The sequence below is a fragment of the Phaenicophaeus curvirostris genome, chromosome Z, assembly GCF_032191515.1.
Source record: "Phaenicophaeus curvirostris isolate KB17595 chromosome Z, BPBGC_Pcur_1.0, whole genome shotgun sequence".
Classification (NCBI taxonomy): domain Eukaryota; kingdom Metazoa; phylum Chordata; class Aves; order Cuculiformes; family Cuculidae; genus Phaenicophaeus; species Phaenicophaeus curvirostris.
This window is the reverse complement of record NC_091431.1, coordinates 39,613,206-39,633,821: the sequence shown is the minus strand read 5'-3', so window position 1 is coordinate 39,633,821 and position 20,616 is coordinate 39,613,206. Positions and strand designations below refer to the sequence as shown.

Below are 20,616 nucleotides of genomic sequence, written 5' to 3'. Positions count from 1 at the left end.
AACCAAACACAGATGACAAACATATAGGTACTATAGTTACCAGGAAGCATATTACACATTGCTTAATAATTACTTCCATTAGAGTGTGAAGGCTGTAAATGGCCAGCAAACCTAACTGCCAATGTGATGGTAAAGGATTGGCTCTGGGTACATAGTGTCCAAAGACCTCTGATAAGATAAGTAGGTTCATTCTTCTAAACAATTTTTTTTTATTTTCTCCATATTTGTATGGGACTACTAATGACAGAAAACAAATTATTTAACAAATCATCATCAGAGAGAAATGTGGTGTATTACAGGCTTCATTTAATTTGATAGAAGTTCCCCTCTCCTCTCACTCACAAAATTATTGTCCCATTTTTCTTTTGGCTTTCAACTGTTCTTTGCTAAGTCTTTACGCGTTCCCCACAAGCAGCTCCTAAAAAATGTAACAACCTTGCCTTTTTTAAAAGTAGACATTCTAGGGATCCTTCAGGATTGCATGGATGTAAACTTTGTTCATGTTTATCTGTTGTCCCCTTTTTATAACTCATTTTATTGTAGCTGAAGTTTGGCCTATGAACCGGGGCAAAGATGGTGACTCTTCCAGAAGACAGCTGCCTTATTGCAGGTGCTATAAAACAATGACAAAAAATGAACTCTGCCTCGGCAACTCCACCTCACTATCACTCTGTAGGCAAAAAAAATATTTGCTTTCTTCCACCTCCTGAACTACTGCTATTCAAACAGGTTTTATAATCTCCCTAATAAAATGGCACAGATACCTGGTTACCACAGTTCCGCATAAGAGATGGAGAGAAAAAAGCATCTGAACAGAAGGTGCCACTAATGAATACTACTCTGTAGCCATGCTTCCCATAATGTAGCTGCCATTAGTTCAGATCTTTCAACTATTGTCTGTGGAGAAATCTGCTCTCATCTCCCTCACCAGTCCACTCTGCTGCTTGCTAGGACTTAAGTGGACTGGTGTAGAATAGCTAAATACAGATGCCTTCCTGCGGGCAGCATTCTCAGTGAAGCTAGAAAAACAGTAAATAAAATCCACAGAGTCTCACTTGGCCAACATGATTCAAGCCACATGGGTTAGGCTAGATGTGAATTTTCTACAAGTAAGCATTTGTTTTTTAGTTATACTGGTTGCTCCAAGTACCAGGAATCCACACACACTATCACTCCCATGCAAACACAGTTTATCTTTCTTAGACTCCTGTAAAGATACTAAACCTCAATAAATTGTGTAGACCCTTAAGTCAAACCACCTGAGGAGAGGTCCTGTTGAAAAACAGTATGTCCTCTTCAAGCAACATTCAAGCAGAGCAATGCAGGCTTAATTTCTCTTTGAACATTAGGAAGCTGCAATTAGACCAAAGGTATATGTGCCCCATTGCTTCTGCACTAGTGCTCTCTCAAAAGTGACTACTGTGTTGTTTCAGTGGGACTGCAAGCACTTCTTGCAGCTGCTTCTGCTGAAGCTTCTGGAGATGGCTTCCCCACGTAAGTAGGCTCTCTACAGCTGCCACATTTCAGCTATCAATTTCCTGTTATTTTAAATCACAAACAGGTGCACAAAAAGAGAATTACGAGAATAATCTCACTGACTGAACTAGTTTTACTGTTTCCCCACAACTTCTAACCATGGGTTGCTATAGCTACTAGTTCTCCTTCATGCTTCCTTCAGTTCACACTAGTTTTCTCTCTATTAACTGCTTCCCCCACTTCTGTCACGCTCCCCTCTTGCAGCTGGGGCTGGGTGAGAGGCCTGGGGGCATGAATGTTTATTGCTAAGTAGTTCTCTCTTCTGGCACACTATGCTGAATGCTAGCTTAAATTCTAGATCATAAACAAGCGCAACTGATAGTATTGCATCTTCCTCTCCACCTTTATACAATTACTGTTCAAAGTTAGTGAAAGTAGGTTTCTTGTTGTTCTTTGAATAATTTTAACAGCTTTGTTGGTATGTCCTTGCAGAAAACAGTTAAGAAATCCACACATTAGATTCTTCCAGTTCAACTGCTATCAGAATGACTTTCTGACCCAAGCTGAATCTCATCTCTCTTCACTTTCCAAAACTGGATTCAGGTGACTCCATGGCTTTCAATTAATTTTTCCTCCATTTCAGATTTATGCTAAAGTTACAGAAGCAGCCATGCATCCAAGTGTTGTGGTTCTTCTGCCTCTCCAAGAAAAAGAATTTGAGACCTGCAAGTTTGGCAATAGCCACTGCTCCAAAGTCACTAAAGACAGTCAGTTCAGTATCTCTGTGGATGTGCAAAGTGCTTAAAAGCCTGCTGCTTAAAACATAGGCCCCAGTACAGCAAAAACTCCAGTAGTGAAGTTTCAACCTCCACTGTAAAGCCTACATGCAGACATATACCAATGCCAGAAGTAATGCAGCAATATTACTTGGGTACGTTTGCAAGCCCTAGCAACAGGTAGTGGGTTTCCTTTATTGAGGCAATTTCCTTTTGCTCCTGGGCAAAGTGACTCACATTTACGATACGCAGTTTTGAAAAGGTTACATAAAGTGCTTGCATTATGCCAGGCAGAACAGCCACAAGATATGTAAAAATGAGGAACAAAGTAATTGTGTGCGTGTCTGGCAGCCTTACGATTACAAGTAGAGATTTTGGTAATCTAGTAGGTGTTTTCCACAGCAAGCACACTGTATAAACCTGTTTCTTTTACTTGTGAAATTTTCTTCTACGCACTTAATGTGCTTTGACAGACTTGTTTGTGCCTCATTCTTGTTGCCTGCCTAGTATTAAGCATCAGGGTAATACCGAACTCTGTTTTGTTGAAAAGCAGATTTAGGGACATTTGATGACAACACAATCCAAAAGCTGCATAAGTGTCAACAAAAAAATCTGCAAAGTAACAGGAGGAAATGAAAAAAAAGTGGATACTGAATACTCCAGATTTCAGTGACAAGACTGTGATGGATATCCAAGACAAGTTACATTCCGGTGACTGCACTATGTTGCCAGGCTCCATTGCTACTTTGCTTAAGATCTTCAGACAGGAAACAGAGTAAAAAGAACACACAGTTTTTTTCCCCGTTTCTTTTCTAAGAACAAACAAACAAACCAACCCACATGCAAACCAACTAACCAAAAAACTCTCACCCTCAAAATGCTCACCACCGTTTACATAATTAAAAAGCTCTTTGGTCTCAAAGTTATGTGAATCATAGAATGGTTTGGGTTGGAAGGAACCTTAAAGATCATCTGGTTCCAATTTCCCATGCCATTGTTGCTCATAGCCTCATCTAATCTGGTCTTGAACAACACCACGGATGAGGCATCCACGATTTCTCTAGAAAACTTATTCCAGTGCCTCACTACCCTCACAGTAAAAAATTTCTTCCTAATAGTTAATCTAAATCTCCCCTCTTTCAGCTTAAAACCATTATCCCTCATCCTGTCACTGCACTTCCTGATACAGAGCCCTTCCTCATCTTTCATGCAGGTTCCCTTTAAGTACTGGAAGGCTCATTAAGGTCTCCAAGGAACCTTTTCTTCTCTAGGTTAAACAACCTCAACTCTCCCAGCCTGTCCTCACAGAGAAGGTTCTCCAGCTCTCTGATCATCTTCGTGGCCTACCTCTGGACTCTTAACAGATATGTCCTTGCTGCACTGAGGACTCTAGAATTGAATGCAGTACTCCAAGGGGCTCTCACAAGACCAGAGTAGCAGCAGAAGAATCACAGCCTCAACTTGCTGGTTACGCTTCTTTTGATGAAGTTCACGATATGGTTGGCTTCCTAAGATGCAAGCACACATTGCAGGGTCATGTTGAGCTTCTCATCCAGAAGATCTCCATGATCTTCTCTTCCAGGCTACTCTCAATCCATTCTCCACCTAGCCCGTAAGTGTGCTTAGGATTGTCCTGATCCAGATGCAGGACCTGGCACTTGGCCTTGTTGAACTTCCTGAGGTTTGCACATGCCCACCTCCCATGCCTGTCAAGGTCCCCCTGGATGGCATCCCTTCCCTCCACTGAGTCAACTGTGCCACACAGCTTGGTGTTGTCTGCAACCTTGCTGCAGGTGCACTCCATCCCACTGTCCATGTCTGTAACAAAGATGTGAAAGAAACACTGACCCCTGAGGAATGCCAATCACTACCAGTCTCCACTTGGACACCGAGCCGTTGACCACAACTCTTTGACTGTGATCATCCAGCCAATTCCTTACCCACTGAGTGGTCCATCTCTTAAATCCATATCTCTCCAATTTAGAGCTACAACCTAATTGATGACAGATAACCACTCCTCAAAGCTGAGGTGCATCAGACAAAAACATCTTTTAGCAGTCCACACCCTGACAGTATGAACAGTGTGCAAAAGGCAGAATTACAGAATGAAGACAGAACAACATAAGAGGGCGTAGAATAAAGAGTCTTCAGTTCCCACTCATTTTGAACCTGCTGCAGCAACTGAGTCCCACATCACCATGTGCAGCTACATGTCCTTTCCACATGAGCCAGTCTAGTCCAGCTGCTTATCAAAGCAATATCAACATTATCTCCTCTGGAGTCTTCACAATTAAGAGGGAGTGAACCACAATGAAATGAATGTGCGGGTTTTTACATGAATGAGCAGAAAATTGTTTTTCTTCAAACAGTTGTTAGAAACAATTTGTTTTCTGATGGAAATGGGTTTTAGTAAGCTGTCATTCAACTCTGTATCAATAGGAGACACTGTATTGACTAAGATAAGCATTATCATTTACATTAAATAAAAACTACCTTCTATTTCCAAGACAAAACCCCTATTTTTTTCACACTTGCACGAAACAGATTGATTAAAGGAAAAGAAGTATTTGCAATTATTTTCTCTAAATTTCCCCCAGCTTTCTCTTATGAGAGAATTCACAGTTCCTAAAGAACAAGGATATAAATGTAAAAGATATTTACATTTACAGATGAAGCAACTAAAACATTGTCAAATATATATTGATTAGTTAGGCTTATTTCTCATTGCATCTGACATAGAGAAAATACCTCCAAAGCCAAGACAGAATCACAGAATCACAGAATAACCAGGTTGGAAGAGACCCATCGGATCATCGAGTCCAACCGTTCCCATCAAACACTAAACCCTATCCCTCAGCACCTCATCCACCCGTGCCTTAAACACCTCCAGGGAAGGGGACTCAACCACCTCCCTGGGCAGCCTCTGCCAGTGCCCAATGACCCTTTCTGTAAAGAATTTTTTCCTGACGTCTAGCCTAAACCTCCCCTGGCGGAGCTTGAGGCCATTCCCCCTTGTCCTGTCCCCTGTCACTTGGGAGAAGAGGCCAGCACCCTCCTCTCCACAACGTCCTTTCAGGTAGTTGTAGAGAGCAATGAGGTCACCCCTCAGCCTCCTCTTCTCCAGGCTAAACAACCCCAGCTCTCTCAGCCGCTCCTCATAAGGCCTGTTCTCCACCCCTTTCACCAGCTTTGTTGCTCTTCTCTGGACTCTCTCCAGAGCCTCAACATCCTTCTTGTGGTGAGGGGCCCAGAACTGAACACAATATTCGAGCAGCGGTCTCACCAGTGCCGAGTACAGAGGGAGGATAACCTCCCTGGACCTGCTGGTCACACCGTTTCTGATACAAGCCAAGATGCCATTGGCCTTCTCGGCCACCTGGGCACACTGCTGGCTCATATTCAGTCGGCTGTCAACCAACACCCCCAGGTCCCTCTCCTCCAGGCAGCTTTCTAGACAGACTTCTCCTAGTCTGTAGCACTGCATAGGGTTGTTGTGCCCCAAGTGCAGGACCCGGCATTTGGCCTTGTTAAACCTCATGCCATTGGACTCCGCCCAGCGGTCCAGCCTGTTCAGATCCCTTTGCAGAGCCTCCCTACCCTCCAGCAGATCGACACTTCCACCCAGCTTAGTGTCGTCCGCAAACTTGCTCAGGGTGCACTCGATGCCTTCATCCAGATCATTGATGAAGACATTGAACAGGGCTGGACCCAGCACTGAGCCCTGGGGAACCCCACTTGTCACTGGCCTCCAGCTGGATTTCACACCATTTACCACCACTCTCTGGGCCCGGCCATCCAACCAGTTTTCCACCCAGGAGAGCGTGCGCCTGTCCAGGCCAGAGGCTGACAGTTTCTCAAGCAGAACGCTGTGAGAAACTGTGTCAAAGGCTTTGCTGAAGTCCAGGAAGACCACATCCACAGCCTTTCCCTCATCCAGCATTTATTTAGTTTTCTCATATGGGTTACTGGATTTTACACCACAAAGCAGATATTTTCCATGCATTCCTTTTCCCATTTCTATGTACTTTATATATATATGTGTATATATATGTGTATATATCTCCAAAGCTGCACTTAGTCTTTGCCCCCTGTTATTAAAGATGAATGGACACAGAATATAATTAAGCAAAATGCAAAATTGTTCAAAATAAAAGGCCTTTTTGCTTTTAGATCAGATTGACTATTGGTCTCCCTCACCCACCACTCCATGTAAAGAAAGCTTAACCTTCCAACAAGGCAGCATCAATGCATCCCTTACCGCCAGTGATTTCGTTTTATTTTGGGCATTATGGACATTCCAGCATGCATCTGAGTATTATGTACATTTTGCCACAAAGTGACTGCAGACCCTAAATAACCAAGTCCCTCTGCAACTTGCTGGGGAAGGACAAAGAGGCACATTGGAATTTTGCTCTGTGAGAGGATAAAGAACATAAGGAAGCTTTAAAGTTAAGACCAAATCACACAGCACATGACAAGAATTACTGTTACCAGCTCCTCATGTGGAACCAGTGAGTCCCACAACAACAGATGATGGCAGGATGACATTAACTCTGTGCTTTGCTGCAAGAGAGACCTTTTACCTGGGGTGCGGTTGAAACTGAAACTGTCATCACATTTCAAGATGATAATACTAAGAGGTAAACCCTCTAATCACCTACATGAAACTTGATATTACAGAACTTTTCCAATGTCTGTGTTTCTGAACTAAAGGCTAGTTACTCATTCCAGCTACGCTATTGCTCCACTGAAACCCTCTATGCCCACATCTCATCAACCAGCTTCTTTGACTACCAGATTTTTTCAGGGAAGTACATCATTGGTAAGAATATTCCAGGTCAATGATACCAGAAGTCCTTCACAAACTTACTTACTTAACAGCAGCCCTATACATTAGAGGTCAAAGCACAGCAGAATAAAAACCAGAATTGCCATGATTCAAGCCAAGACACTGTCCTTTGCTTTTCTAAACTGAACAGCACAAGCTTCTTCACCTTTATTATGTATGTTTGTTGTAATAGTGTAAGTGAAGCATCTGAGCAATGAGTGTAGGTTAGCAAGCACAGTCAAGCCTTAGAACTACAAGAATATCTCTCCTAAGTGTTTCCACTGCAATCCAGGGCAGCAGTAGATGGGCACAGGAACTGCCCAGGCAGCTGAAGAAGCACCGGCTGAGAAAACAACCTCTTTTTCAGCTCAGATTTCTGGAGGAAGTGGCACAGCAAATCACAGGACAGAACTGCAAGTATTTTCCAGCCAAGCAAACCAAATGCAACAACACATGGCGAGAGAACTGTAACTGCAATACCTGTATAAAAGAGTGATGAGAAGTGACGTGGGCAATAAAAGACAGGGAGGTCTTAACTGTAAGGGGGACTTCAACAAGGCAAGATTGTCTTGTGAAAGTTACATAAGAATATGGAATTACATGGAAAATGGCACAAAATGTATCTGCCAAGCACAGGTCCTGCCAGGCTCACCCTGTAAACAACTTTATAGACATACGCAGTTGATATCATAAAAACAATAAATATGAAAATATGGAAGAAAACAGGAATACATGGAATATGTGAAGAACATCAGAATTAACAGGAAGTGCAAGGTTTGCAATGAAAATGGCTTAAGATAAGAGATACACTGTTAAAAGTGAAAGCATCAAGCAAAAACATGCTACCAGTAAGCATGGTGTGGACAAACTGGGGTTAAAAAATACTTTTTTTTAATTAGGATTATCACAAAAAGCAGGAGCATAGTGGTAATATTTGGTGATAACACTAACCTATGGGACATATGCAACACAGGATCCTGAATACAGAACAACTGAGGTTGTAAGTATGAGAAAAGGAATTAAACTGGCATAAGATACAGGTACAGACAACTAGTAGTTCAGGGGAAAGGGCAGAATTTGGAGATGATAGTCACTGTGATCTCCCAATGTGATGTAGCTCTGAATCCTAGGTTTTGTCAGAGCTGTATCTCCAGTAAATACACAGAAGAATTTGTGCCATGATAAGTCTTCACAAGTCTTCCCCTGGAATACTGCAAGTTTAGAGTTGAACAGGAACAGTGAATGGAAACTCACCTGTGGTGGGACAACCAGGATTTGTCTCGTCTAGTCTAGCAACATAAAACTGCAAAGGTATCCACCTCAGGCACTGAACTTTTTTTCCTTTCTCACACTAAATGTTGAGAACTATTTAGAGCTCAATATTTTAAAGTCATAAGCCAAGAGACTGAACTTAACCTACACCTAAAAAGAAAAACAGCATTTCCTCAGACATTATTTCCTTTCATTTCTGAGAAAACTCTCTGGAATGTTAAGTCCACTCATACTGAATATATTGCTGCCAATAAAAGACGTGGGAAAAGAAATAGTAGACTACTATTCTCCTTGACTTCACCAGCAATGCTGTGGGCAACACTCAAATTAAAAACCATAGCATATGATACACACTATAGGAGTAGGTGGATCTCTATGCTAGACTACATAAATTAAGTAAAAAAAAAATCACCTCTTCTTTGAGGTACTCTGTCAAGTAAATGATCAAATTCAGCAGCTAACGATTTGGTTGTGTAAATATGTATAGAAAAACACATAGTGCGTGTATAACTTCCCTTAGCTACTAAGAGTGCTACGTCAACCTAAATGATGCTGCTCTCAGCCATCAGTGACAGAAAACCAAACCCAGTATTAGCTACTGTTACAACATCAAAATACCTCAATGCAGCTATCGTTAATGCGTGCTCCTACATTAAATATGCCCTCTCTTAAACAGAATTTCTTTTTTTAAAAAACAAATCAAACAGTTCACTATTTGGCAAAGCATTGAGGAAGTGGTATGGTAGGCTTGTAGTCCAGACACATTGCCTAAACATTCCAAGCATTTGGGAATTCACTACACTAAATTTCTGACAACTGTGTTCATGCCCAGAGGTGTATCTGTTGCTAAAAGCAAAGCATTTCCATCAATCTAGCAATAACGTATACTATAAAGCTGTAGTGAACAGCCTTTCAAATAGTCAGCTCTGCAGTGGATAGAGATGTTCTAAAATTTCACAGAAGGAATAAGGCACTTCCAAAAAATCCACGGAACATATTTTGTTCTTAGTCAGTTATGAAATAGATTTCACTTAGAGCAGGTTTGAATTACTCACATGAAGGGAAAAACATGCAATGAAAACATCTTACTTACCTTTTTATATGTTTTCTCTTCATTTGGCTTTCCAGCAGCAACACCTCCATTTTCAGTAACAGATGACATCTAACAATAGAAGCTTCAGTTATAAACAAAGCAGTTTCTTTAGGAAAGTAAATGTTTAGAAACTTCATACAATTTCTTGCCCATTTTTTGCTAAATTAAAACCTTAAGAGGACAGCCGATCACCAAAATAGTGAAATTTCATAAACATTTTCCTCCACTGAAGTTATCTTAAGTTTTCCTCTCTTTTTGGTCATTTGCTTAAAACTATGTCCAGAGGGCCAGTAGGTGAACATTTTGTTTAAAATCACCTCTTTCCCTCTTCACAGGGACAGTTCAAAATGCATGGTATGTCCAATTTTCCTACTGCAACCAAAATTCACTCTTCATTTAAATTACTGAACTCATCTTTTTAGAATCCATGTTACACGTTTTTCACTTTGAATAAGTAACATGCTTATAAGCATACAAACATACCACCTATATTCATTTCCCCATTTGCTCCTGATTAGTTCTTATTCTATTCCCTTTATAAACATCTCTAAAACAGCTCAGCTCCAGGGGTCCCAGATTTAATCAGACAGGTGCTGCCATCAGCAGCAGCACAAAGTATCAGCTGTGTGCAGGCCACAAACACACTGAGAAAGAGCCACATCTTCTAGCTTCCTCATCTCTTTACCAAAAAAGAATGAATTCCATATCTGTGAAGGCAGTGTAGTCTTCCAAATTATTAAACCAGTATTCACTACCAAAGTATCAGTAATAACATTAAAAGCTACAGGTCACACTATCATTTTTCACCACCTTTTTTCTATGGTTACTTCATCAACTTTCACATATCAACAGTGGCAGACATAGTTCACATCACCTTTTAATGAACTTTTATTAGTTTCTAAATTATTTGACCTATACACTCCTTAAGGGAGGGCAACGGCTATTTTTCAGATGCTGTATAGTGACAAACAAAACCAGGATCTTCTAGGCACACTGCAGTACAAAAGGATAAGGTTGGTAGATGGACTAGATGCAACTACTTTAGTGGAACTCAATGAAGCTTTATTTTCTGTGTTCTTTTTCAGTTTTAAGTTACGTCAGTTAATGCAAACCTCTTTCAAAGCAAACATGCACTCTCCTTTTGTTTCACATGGTTTGGTCAATTTACAGTTTCAATAAAAATCAATCACACTCATTGAGTCTTTGAAATTCTTATTTTCCAAGACAGTATTCTGCAAATCCCTCTTCAAAAATCAAATACGTAAGAGCGGCAAATTGTTCTCTCTTCTGAGTCACTGTGTAAGCAACTTATGTGTCTGCAGTGCAAAATCATTATTCAACAGGATCCCTTTGGGAAGGATTTCCTAGGCAGACTAAAAGGACAGCACTGCCCCAGGCATGTGACTCTGATTCTACAGGACACTTTTAATGCACACCACAATGTAGGTCTGGAGGAAGACACAGCAGTGAAATCTTGTTTCCCAGCAGATTGCATGAGATGACCTTGAAAGCCACAATGATGGGCAAAATTATGAGGCTTGTGAGCCAGATATTCAGTGACCTGTCTCAGAGGTCCAACGCTTTTGACTGCATTGACACACTGTATCTCCTCAAAGGAGCAAGGCGATTATCTGACATTGCAACTTATGGTGGCTGTAAAGGAACACTAGGTGAGAAATAAACCACTAAGTTAGAGATCACTTGGGTCAGACACTAAGTGTGATTGTCAAAGTGAATTAAAAAAAAAGCTACAAAAATGTGTTTTAAAATCATTCTAGAATTTTGCCAATACTTTCATGATGGAAGTATACACACCCTTATGAACAGCAGGAGGAGTCATCTGGAGCTGACAGCAAAGATCAAGCCATTCATTGGTTGTTAATGTTTTCCAGGACCTATTAAAAGGAAAATTTTGTTATTTGTATTAAATTTAGATCTCACTGAATAGCTTTGTTTCCTTTTTCTACTACTCTTCTGCGCAAGGAAGAATACAAGTGATGCTGTTGAAGAATCGTGTCAAATAAATTGGTTACTGACGGGTTACCTAATGTACTTAGAAACTAGCAATATTACACAGCATAAAACCAGTGCAGTTTAGTTTCCCTATGCCCTAGATATTTCACTACTGTAGCAACAACAACCCTACAATAAAACATTTATACATGCTCTGGAGTGTGGTCTAATTACATGCTCTCTTCCATGAGGACTTTAAAAATTCAACAAATCTTATAATCTCCACACACTTGGGACAGTCCATATTTTAATCCCACAAAAGCCAAAAAGATAAGCAATAGGAATGACTATTTGGAAGACCACACACTGAACAGTCGTAGATAACAAATAAATTTGTTTTGGAAGTTTTCCATAACGGCAGCAAATATCAGCTTAATTTGTGCAAGTAAGTAGTCTTGTTGGTGAGCTATTTCATAGTTAAAATGTTTTGATTAAGCATACAGGAAAACATTACATAATCAGATACTATTTGATATCTCTTTGCCGCTAGCTCTCCCACTCTTCCACATCTGTTCTAAGCTATATCAGTAAAGCTATTCTTCAACTAAATTTTTCAGCCATACCAGATAAAAAAAAAAAAAATCTCATTTGTCTTTAATCAATACTAATAGCATCTTGTATATAACGAAAATATGATTTTTAAAAAAAATATCCCCAAGCCTCTTTCACTGAATTTAATTTTCCAGTAATCTTAAAAGCACACAAAATACCACTAAAACCTTTTCATAAAAGGCTTCAAAACAGTATTTTCTTTCCCTTCAGAGAAGCAGCCTATTATTTGCACCTGATACCAAAAACAGGACAACAGATAGAAACTTGGATTTTCTGAGAACAAAACAATGCGTCCTTAGACTTCATATACCGATATTTTCCTACTGCAGCTAGCTACATTCTCCATTGTAGCCTTCATGCAATTTATGTATCTTAATAATTGCTTTACTTGGATGTGTATCACCAACATCCTACACATCAAACTCCCACTTAAAGGCAACAACTCCTTTTTGATAGGTTTTAAAACTGAGTATAGTTTATCTAGTTTACCTATACTTGGACATTAACTAAAACTGATTCATGCTTGTAACTCTATCAGTACACTAATACAAACATCAAGAACAACTGTTAAAACAGCTTTTGTAGGAAAAGTCTGTCATTTTAATCACTAGTAGGAAGACTGCGTATTAAACTGATCTCTAGGTAAAACCACCAAAACCCCTCAAATTGTTCTCCAAGGGCTATAAATATAATAAGATGTTATACTATTCCTAAAACTTACTAAGACATGATTACACATACTCAGCAAAAGCCGAACAGGAATGCCACACTGGAACTCTCTTTCAGAAAGATGTTAGCTGAAGAAAAGACTCATGCCAGACATGGAGGGAAAGCCTGTTTGTTCCCAGCAAAGTCAGACAAATTATTCAAGAAAACTTCCTCATGTGAAAATGCACCATGAAGAAGGTAATTTTTTCATATCTATGCCAATTTATTTCATTCCTAGAGGCATCCAGAATAGAACTATTTCTCTTCCTAATCTTTTGAGAAATAGAGCACACAGCTCTAACTTACCTGAGGTTGTGTTAAACAGATCTTCCAAGATCTTTACTGTGATAACTATCTCCTATTCCACGCTAATAATTTTTTGCAAAGTAAGTGCGTATTTCCTCCCTGCGCTGCAGCTACCAAAGTCGTACAGGATGCCTTCATGTGTGCTTTATATTGTGCATAGTAAAAGCTACCGTCTCAGTTTTGCTGTTTAACAGTGCAAAGACAGGTCACAACTTACAGCTTTGGACTATTTCTTCATTCATTTATTTATTATAGTAGCAGGCAACTGCCAGAACCAAAGCACTGGATTTCTGCATGCCTCTGACAAGGGGCAGGCTCCCAATAAAGTAATACTGGGGGCAGGAATCATAGAATCACAGAATCAGGAGGTTGGAAAAGGCCTCAGACAACTGGAGGTGGGTAACAGCGGAAGAAAACTTTTAATCTCAACAATGATGGTAGGTATTCAGTGAAAGACAGGGCTAGAAAGTTCTTCTGTTTAGCTTCTTAGATACCACACATCCTACTTTATGACAGAGGCATTCACTGCCACATTTCATCATTATACAGTGATGTGCAAAGGAGAAAAACCTTCTGAACCAAAAATGTACCAGGGCGGAATAAATCTATCAACACATACCCATTAATGAAAAACTACTCTCTGAGAAGTTGTTCTCTTGTGATGTTCCCCCACCCCAAGTGCCCTAGAACAGTTCACAGTATACTTGGAGCAACAGAAGAGTAGCCTCATGATCAAAAAGCACTAATAAAGCTAACTCCTCTTCTTTCTTGGGATGACCAAGACTGGATCTCACACCTTAGGCACTGAATAAACTTAGCTCACAGATGACAGTTATAAAGTCTCCTTCCTATCTGGATTCTCTGCCATCTAAGGTGAGACATATGTCAGCACTGGTTTTCCCAATTAGATATCATCTCATAATTTCCTTTTTCCATGAAACTTGATGTTACTCTGGACCACTGCCTAATTTAGTTTACAAATTTCAGTCAACCAAAACTGACAATAGCTTTCCCCTTCCCTATCCAGAAGAATTTGAACAGTAGATTATTTGCAAAGGAAGGGGCTCAGAACACTCAAAACATCCTCTAGCAAACATACAAATTGCATACATACATCTTGTTTCCATAGGAAATCAAGCTCAAAGTATCTGCATACCTCCAGGTGCCCCTGGGAAGAGAAACTGAACAGGGACCTCAGAGGTTTTTTCACATAAAACTATTTTCAGAACAATCAGGAGGTAGCTGAATTGATAACATCAGGTGAAGAGTGTGTGCTAAATTGTTAAAATTTTACTTTTAGTACATTTTTAGCTTCTCTACAGAGCTTTAAAACAACGCTGACTATATTTGCCATGATTTAATGGTGTTCACTCTGAGGTGACCAAACACTGTGAAGTGGTGCTTAAGAACCTGCAAACATTGCTAGGAATGTGCCACTAAGCAGATGTATAGTGAAAGGTGCAGAGCACAGAGTGAAAAAAAAGAGGCAATACAAGAAACATCTTACAGCTTTCTTAACAGACATCATACATGTTAATCCCCTCCTCAAAATCCTCATGTCTTTTAATGTCATTGAACATTCTTTGTACATCAAGTGTCTGGATAGTTACATATTCCTCAAGTAAAAATTTAGGAATAGGTGGCTACTCACAAGAAAATACACATACAATTCAGTTCAACTATGGGGTTCCCCCAGCTTCCTTTTTTAATTTTTTTTTTAAGTAATATCCCAGACACTAGGGTGTGTAACAGATCAATTTCTTTATGGCAGAAGTTCTGTAGCCATCAAAGACCACAAATACCTGTATGTTCCCATATCTAAAGCACTCAGGGAGAAGTATATATTTTTTTAAACCAATATATCCTGAGAATCAAGACAATGTTTACATATTGTAATGCAACAGAAAGTCATTAAAAATTCTGAAAAAGATTCAAATCTAAAAAACTTTTTCCCTCCATGAGTTTGCAAATACAGAACATCATTCTGGAATTCTTTATATCTACCTGATTTCTGTAATGTCCGTTAGCCTGTTTAACCTCTACTGCCAACTGCTGTGACGTCTGCTCTTTCCAGAAGCAACGAACGATCCCCTTCTTCTCTCCAGACACCAACTGTGAAAGCAGAGCAAACTTCTTACTGTATCATAGATACTACTGATTTATCTTGTTAAAAAAAAAAAAATCTATTTTCTGCCTACCTGACAGGAAAAAAAAAAAATTGCATGGATTGTAAAGAAAACAGGGGAAGGAGTGAAGAAAAAAAACGGTTTGGTCTATTACCTTGAAGGAAAGGGGAATCACAAATAGTAAGCATAGTAATAAAATTCACATCTAAAGTAAAATGGAAAAAAAATATAATTTTCCCCTTCTTAGAGTCTTTACGAAAACATCAGGGCAGCACAAAGGCTACAAAGAAAGCTGCAAGCAAAAAGTGTCACAAAGCTGCCATTTAAGACTGTCCACCTAGTCTAAATAATCTCAGCTGTTCATACCACCTTTATTTACCTAGCTTAATAACTCACATGAGATTCGGTGCCCATTCATATCTTTTAGGCTTTACGTTTCTAAGATTCCAGTACTGTTTGATTTCTACAATGTGTCCCTATTTCCAGGAGTATGGTACGGTATTTTTTTAAAAAGTGGTAATAGGAGTGCCAACTTTTTATAGTTTTCAGGCTGAATTTGAAAAGTAATTGGCCAGTATTATTTACATTATAATCCATATATGGTTTGCAACCATCCACTGCAGCACTACAGTTGTGCAAATCATCCCACCACGTTTCCATGATGGGAACTATATCATAGTTATTGTGCTGTACGATGGCATACAGCTCCTCCTGTTTATTGTCCATGCTTTGTGCATTGGTGTAGAGGTACTTCAGCTGGGCTGTCAGCCATGTCACCTTCTTAGAGGAGCACCACTGAATTCCTTTGAGGTGTTTCACTGGTGTCTCAGTGAAAGCTCACTCTCAGCTCCTGTTGCCTCAAGAGCCCCTGGCTCCATACAACTTCAACTGTGCTTCAGCGTACCCAGCACATCTCAGAGACACAGGCTGAGGGTCCTTGCTAACACCTCATGCCTTTAACCTTGGAGTGTCATCCTTTAGCTTGTCTGGGGGAAGCATGATGTTATCCCTCTCCCCCTTCAAGTCTAGTTTAAAGCTCTGTCAATGAGCCCTGCAAGCTTGTGGCAAAGACCTTCTGCTCCTTTGAGAAAGGTGAATACCATCAGACACCAGCAAGCCTGCTGTTGTGTAGGCCATCCCATTATCAAAAAAAAGCTGAATAGTGGAACAGAATATCATGGAGGATGTGAAAGGTAATACTGTACATTTTTAGACATATTAGACAATTGTAGTTGTGGTACTGTCATGAAGCAAGGTAAAGTTTTGGATACCCTGCCATGATTCCCCCTGGTTTCCACAGTATCACCACATAGCATTCAGACTGTATATTTGCAATAATTTCAGCTGATCCAAGCTGTTGCTGCTATGGTTCTGCCTTCTAAGCACACATTCATGAGCTTCCTTATTATGGTGCCAGTACTCCTCAGACACCAGAAGAACTCACAGGCAATTAAACTAACAAAAAAGAAACCTACCAAAGGAAAATAATCAAAATGCGACTCCTTACAATGGCAAGCACAACTTTTACAGAGACTGTCAGACCTTTGGCCCATGCTGAATGAAAGATCACTTGTCTCATTTGTTTCAATAACTCACATACTTCCACCTAAGCTCAGAGCTGCAAGTCCACTTGTGATGATACCAGGAACAAGACACAAAGACAGATGGAAAAAAGCGTTAGCAGCAGTGTCCAATGGGACAGGCAACAACACTAGAACCAAGCTAAAATTAGCTTGGAGGACAGCTAAGATTAGATACCCAAATGTATATTTAAACAGCAACTTGTTTTTCACGTGCCTAGTTTTTATGAAAAATAAGGTCACTCAAGAATGGCTATAGCAGGCTAATGTAAGCACAAAATTTGAAAGATATGCCTAAATTCAGATGAGAGACAATTTAAGCTGTTTCACTGAATAATAAAATCCGTTGTGACTAAAAAAGACCCACATGACTTAACTTCAGGAAAGTTAAAACGGCCATTAGTAGAAGTATTTCTTGGACCCATCCAACTTAATCTTAGCTGGAATTTAACAGAAAGCTCACTTTATTCTTGAGAATTATTTTCAAAAACCCTCTTGTACCATTCTCAGCATAGAACAACTCCTCCATCACCAAAATTCTTTTAATCAGATTAAGAGCTCTCAGTTTCCCATACAAAAGTATATTCAAAAGCAGAAGTTCATCATAGACCTTTCCCAAATCACTTGCAAAGCCACGGAATGGGACACAATCATCTCATTTTATTAAACATCCTATAAAGCACAAAAGATGAAGTCTTTTTGGTTTAAACAAGCTTTCTAACATGCTTCTTTTTGAACTACAGAGAAGGGCTTAAGGGAGAAAAACATAAATTCAGAAGCTGCATCAGACAAGAGTAGTTTAGACCTCAAGAGTGATACAATAGAATAAAATTCTTAAACCAATTAAGGAACGAACTGCTCAGCCTGTAAGGAAATAGCTGCTATTTGTCATAGCTGCTGTGCAGCTGCCAAACAGAGACAGCAGTTTTATAGACACTAATGAATGGCGCCACTAAGTACACCAAAAGAACTGCTATTATTTTTTTAAAATTTTGCCGTTCTCTGACCACGTGGCTGTTTAAATGTAAAGGTAACTACTGTCTTTGTAAAGAACTGTACACTTTTATTCTCCACGTCAGTTTTCAACGGGCAGACCAGAATGAGTAACCAACTACTTCTTTGCCTGACAGCATGCTGAATTTGGCATTTATCTGAAATGAATATATTTGCAGTGTATTTCAATAAACAAAACCACATTAGTGTACATATGTGTGTACACATTAGTGTACATACATATTACTGACAGTAAAGAACATGAGGAATATTTTGGGAAGTAATATTTACAGCTGCTTAAAGGTATGAAACCTAGCCACAGAATTTTTAAATGGTGAAATAGATGTTTTCAAACAAATGTTTTTTAGTAGTTATTTACAGCCAAATGATAAGTGAAGACTTTCACCTGCCAAATCAAATTGAACTGCCCCTGAATATTTTTGGCAGCAAGAGAGTAAAATGAAGGCATCACCAAATACTTTTGCCAGTTCTGAAACACTACATTCATTTTAGATGTGGTTTATACTCTATGTTAATTGCACCGATATGAATATTCCTGTATTAAGTTCATAACAATATGCAAGTTTAAGCACAGTCTTCCTCCCTAGGAATTTCTCTGCAAAAGGCTGGTGTTTGGGATTTTTTTTGTTTGGTTGGGGTTCTTTTTTTCACTGTTGTTTGTGTGGGTTTTTTAAACATCTAGCTGGAAATACAAGAAAACTAAAAAACTTAAGCTAGCACTATAAGCAAAGCTAATTTATCCTATGGAGACAGTTCTTCACCAGCAATAAGAGCAAGCAGTGGGCAACTACTTCGTAACAGAACCATACACAGCCTTACACCACTGAATTTTAACAAGGACAGATTAGAACCTGTCAGATCTTCCAAGGAAAGGGATAATGAGTTTTCTCACAAATGAAGGAGGTCTCTCACTTCTTGAGAGGCCCGAATGAGGATCTCCTTCCTTCACAGAGAAGCCCTCTGAAACACTATCTACATCTCTCAATGCATCATTATAACTAGGTTAGGAGCATATTATGGCGAGGTTAGAAAAGGCATACAGTATTATCTGTAAGTCAGTCAGCTGATGGCCCGTGCCACAGTTTTCAAAAGGTAAAAATACAGCTTTTAGCATTTAGAAAGAAAAAAAAATTAATCACACTTTTTTTGCCTAATGCATAATGGTTTATGAATCATTAACTAAAACGAGAACAAAATTCCAGTGAGACATAATATAGTCACTGGCTATGACCACTACACAGTTTTCATAAACTAAAGTGAAAAAAAAAATCAATTAAATCAACAGGAACAGAATGTCCTTATGATTTAAAGTATACAATGTAATACTCCACTTTCTGATATGCCTTACCTGGCATTAATCAGCTGAAATGACTGATTAAATAAATGAAATACTTTTTTCAACCTATGATTTACCAGTTACTGGGGTTTTTTTTTACTTTGTGGTGACATAAATCAGTATGCCAAATAGCACAAACATTTAGATGTATTTATAGAAGATTGCCTTTCAATAGCTGCTGTAAGCACTGTGCACACACTATCCCCTGAACATCTCAGTTTTGTGTCTTGTTCCCAAGAAAAAGCAGCCTGACAATTAGCTAGGTAAGATAAAAAGGATATTCAAGATTTTGGACTAATTACCTACACTTTTACTTCACAGCAAATAAAGAGACTGATCTTCAGTTTTGCCTGCACTATGATACCATTACAAGAGGCACTATACTGCAGCCCTGCACTAGTGATCAAGAACCAACAAATAAAGGGCAAGAAAAAGTAAGACAGATACGATCCAGACAGACTACCCTTTGTGTTGACCATTCCTCATTTTTCCAGCAGCAAGTGTGGCCACAGGACATACACAGCCTTAATCCAGCACTTAGGAGTTTCTCCAAATCATGGAAGTAATAATGAGATTTTCTAATTAAATAACTGATTACTTGCTCTACCAAACAGTTTGCCTGTGTTGGTACATCTGCTTCTGAATAACCTCTTGCAGCAAGGGGCCCGGCAAGTCTCAGACTCAATAAGTGTGGTCTCTGCACAGGTTTGGAAGGATCTCCTTTCATACCACCAAGTTTAAGGTAGAACAGCCATGTGTAAAAAATACAGCTTCCAAGAGCTGACACACATCAGGGTGGGCAGATAGAAGAGGAATCTATAGGGGTATTTCACACCTGTATGACATATATCTCAGAGATTGTATACTCTTCTTTGCCCAGAGAGCTGCTGAGGCTATAGAAACTCTGTCTATCTGGGTTAGGCGTCATGATGCTCTTTTCCTTTGCAGGATTTGTGTCCTCACAGCCAAAAGAAAATTAAAATTAGCTGAAAATCTTAACTTCTTTCATTTTGAATAGAACAGATGGGATGAATGCAAGAGAACGCAGCAAGCAATTTGGTATGGGGAACAAAGAGAAAAACAGACAAGAAGGTGAGTGAGAGACTTAGCAAGAAACTGCACAGTAGAACTGGGAGGAAAGGAGGAATGGGAAGCAGTAGTGGATAAGGAGAAAAGGAGTCAAAGTAGAAGGGAAATACTTGTTAATAAGAAATGCATGGATAGGAAAGGCTTTCTGCTTTGTTCTATTAACAGCAGGCACTAGTGCCATTAACTCTGAATACAAAGAACTCTGGTATAAGGAATTCAGAACAAAAGGACATAACATTTTAGTTCTGTAGCTTAAAAAACAGATGAAATCTTTACAAAAGCAAACAAATACACTGAAGAATTCAGCAAGATACAAAACACTACTTCTATTTTTTGCAGTACATGCTGTCAATATGGGGAACATCCTCCTGCATGGTTGTTTCAAATATATTGATCTTTAGTAGGAGATGCTAGTAAAGCAGTATTCGAAAACCTTCCCAAGCAACT

The 20,616-nt window shown here is 39.4% G+C and overlaps 1 protein-coding gene across 2 annotated transcripts in view; it reads right to left on the bottom strand.

The window, feature by feature from the left end:
• PIP5K1B (phosphatidylinositol-4-phosphate 5-kinase type 1 beta) overlaps positions 1–20,616 on the bottom strand; it is an 89,171-nt gene that overhangs the window by 53,814 nt on the left and 14,741 nt on the right. Inside the window, exons 2-4 of one of the 2 annotated variants that reach the window (XM_069881206.1) lie at positions 15,029–15,136; positions 11,261–11,340; positions 9,446–9,514 (exon numbers count right to left, since the gene is read on the bottom strand). In XM_069881206.1, the coding sequence (XP_069737307.1) occupies positions 9,446–9,514 (69 nt within the window). In that variant the 5' untranslated portion in view covers positions 11,261–11,340; positions 15,029–15,136. Of the gene's footprint in view, positions 1–9,445; positions 9,515–11,260; positions 11,341–15,028; positions 15,155–20,616 lie in introns of those variants that run through there. The other variant, XM_069881207.1, reaches the window with a different exon arrangement.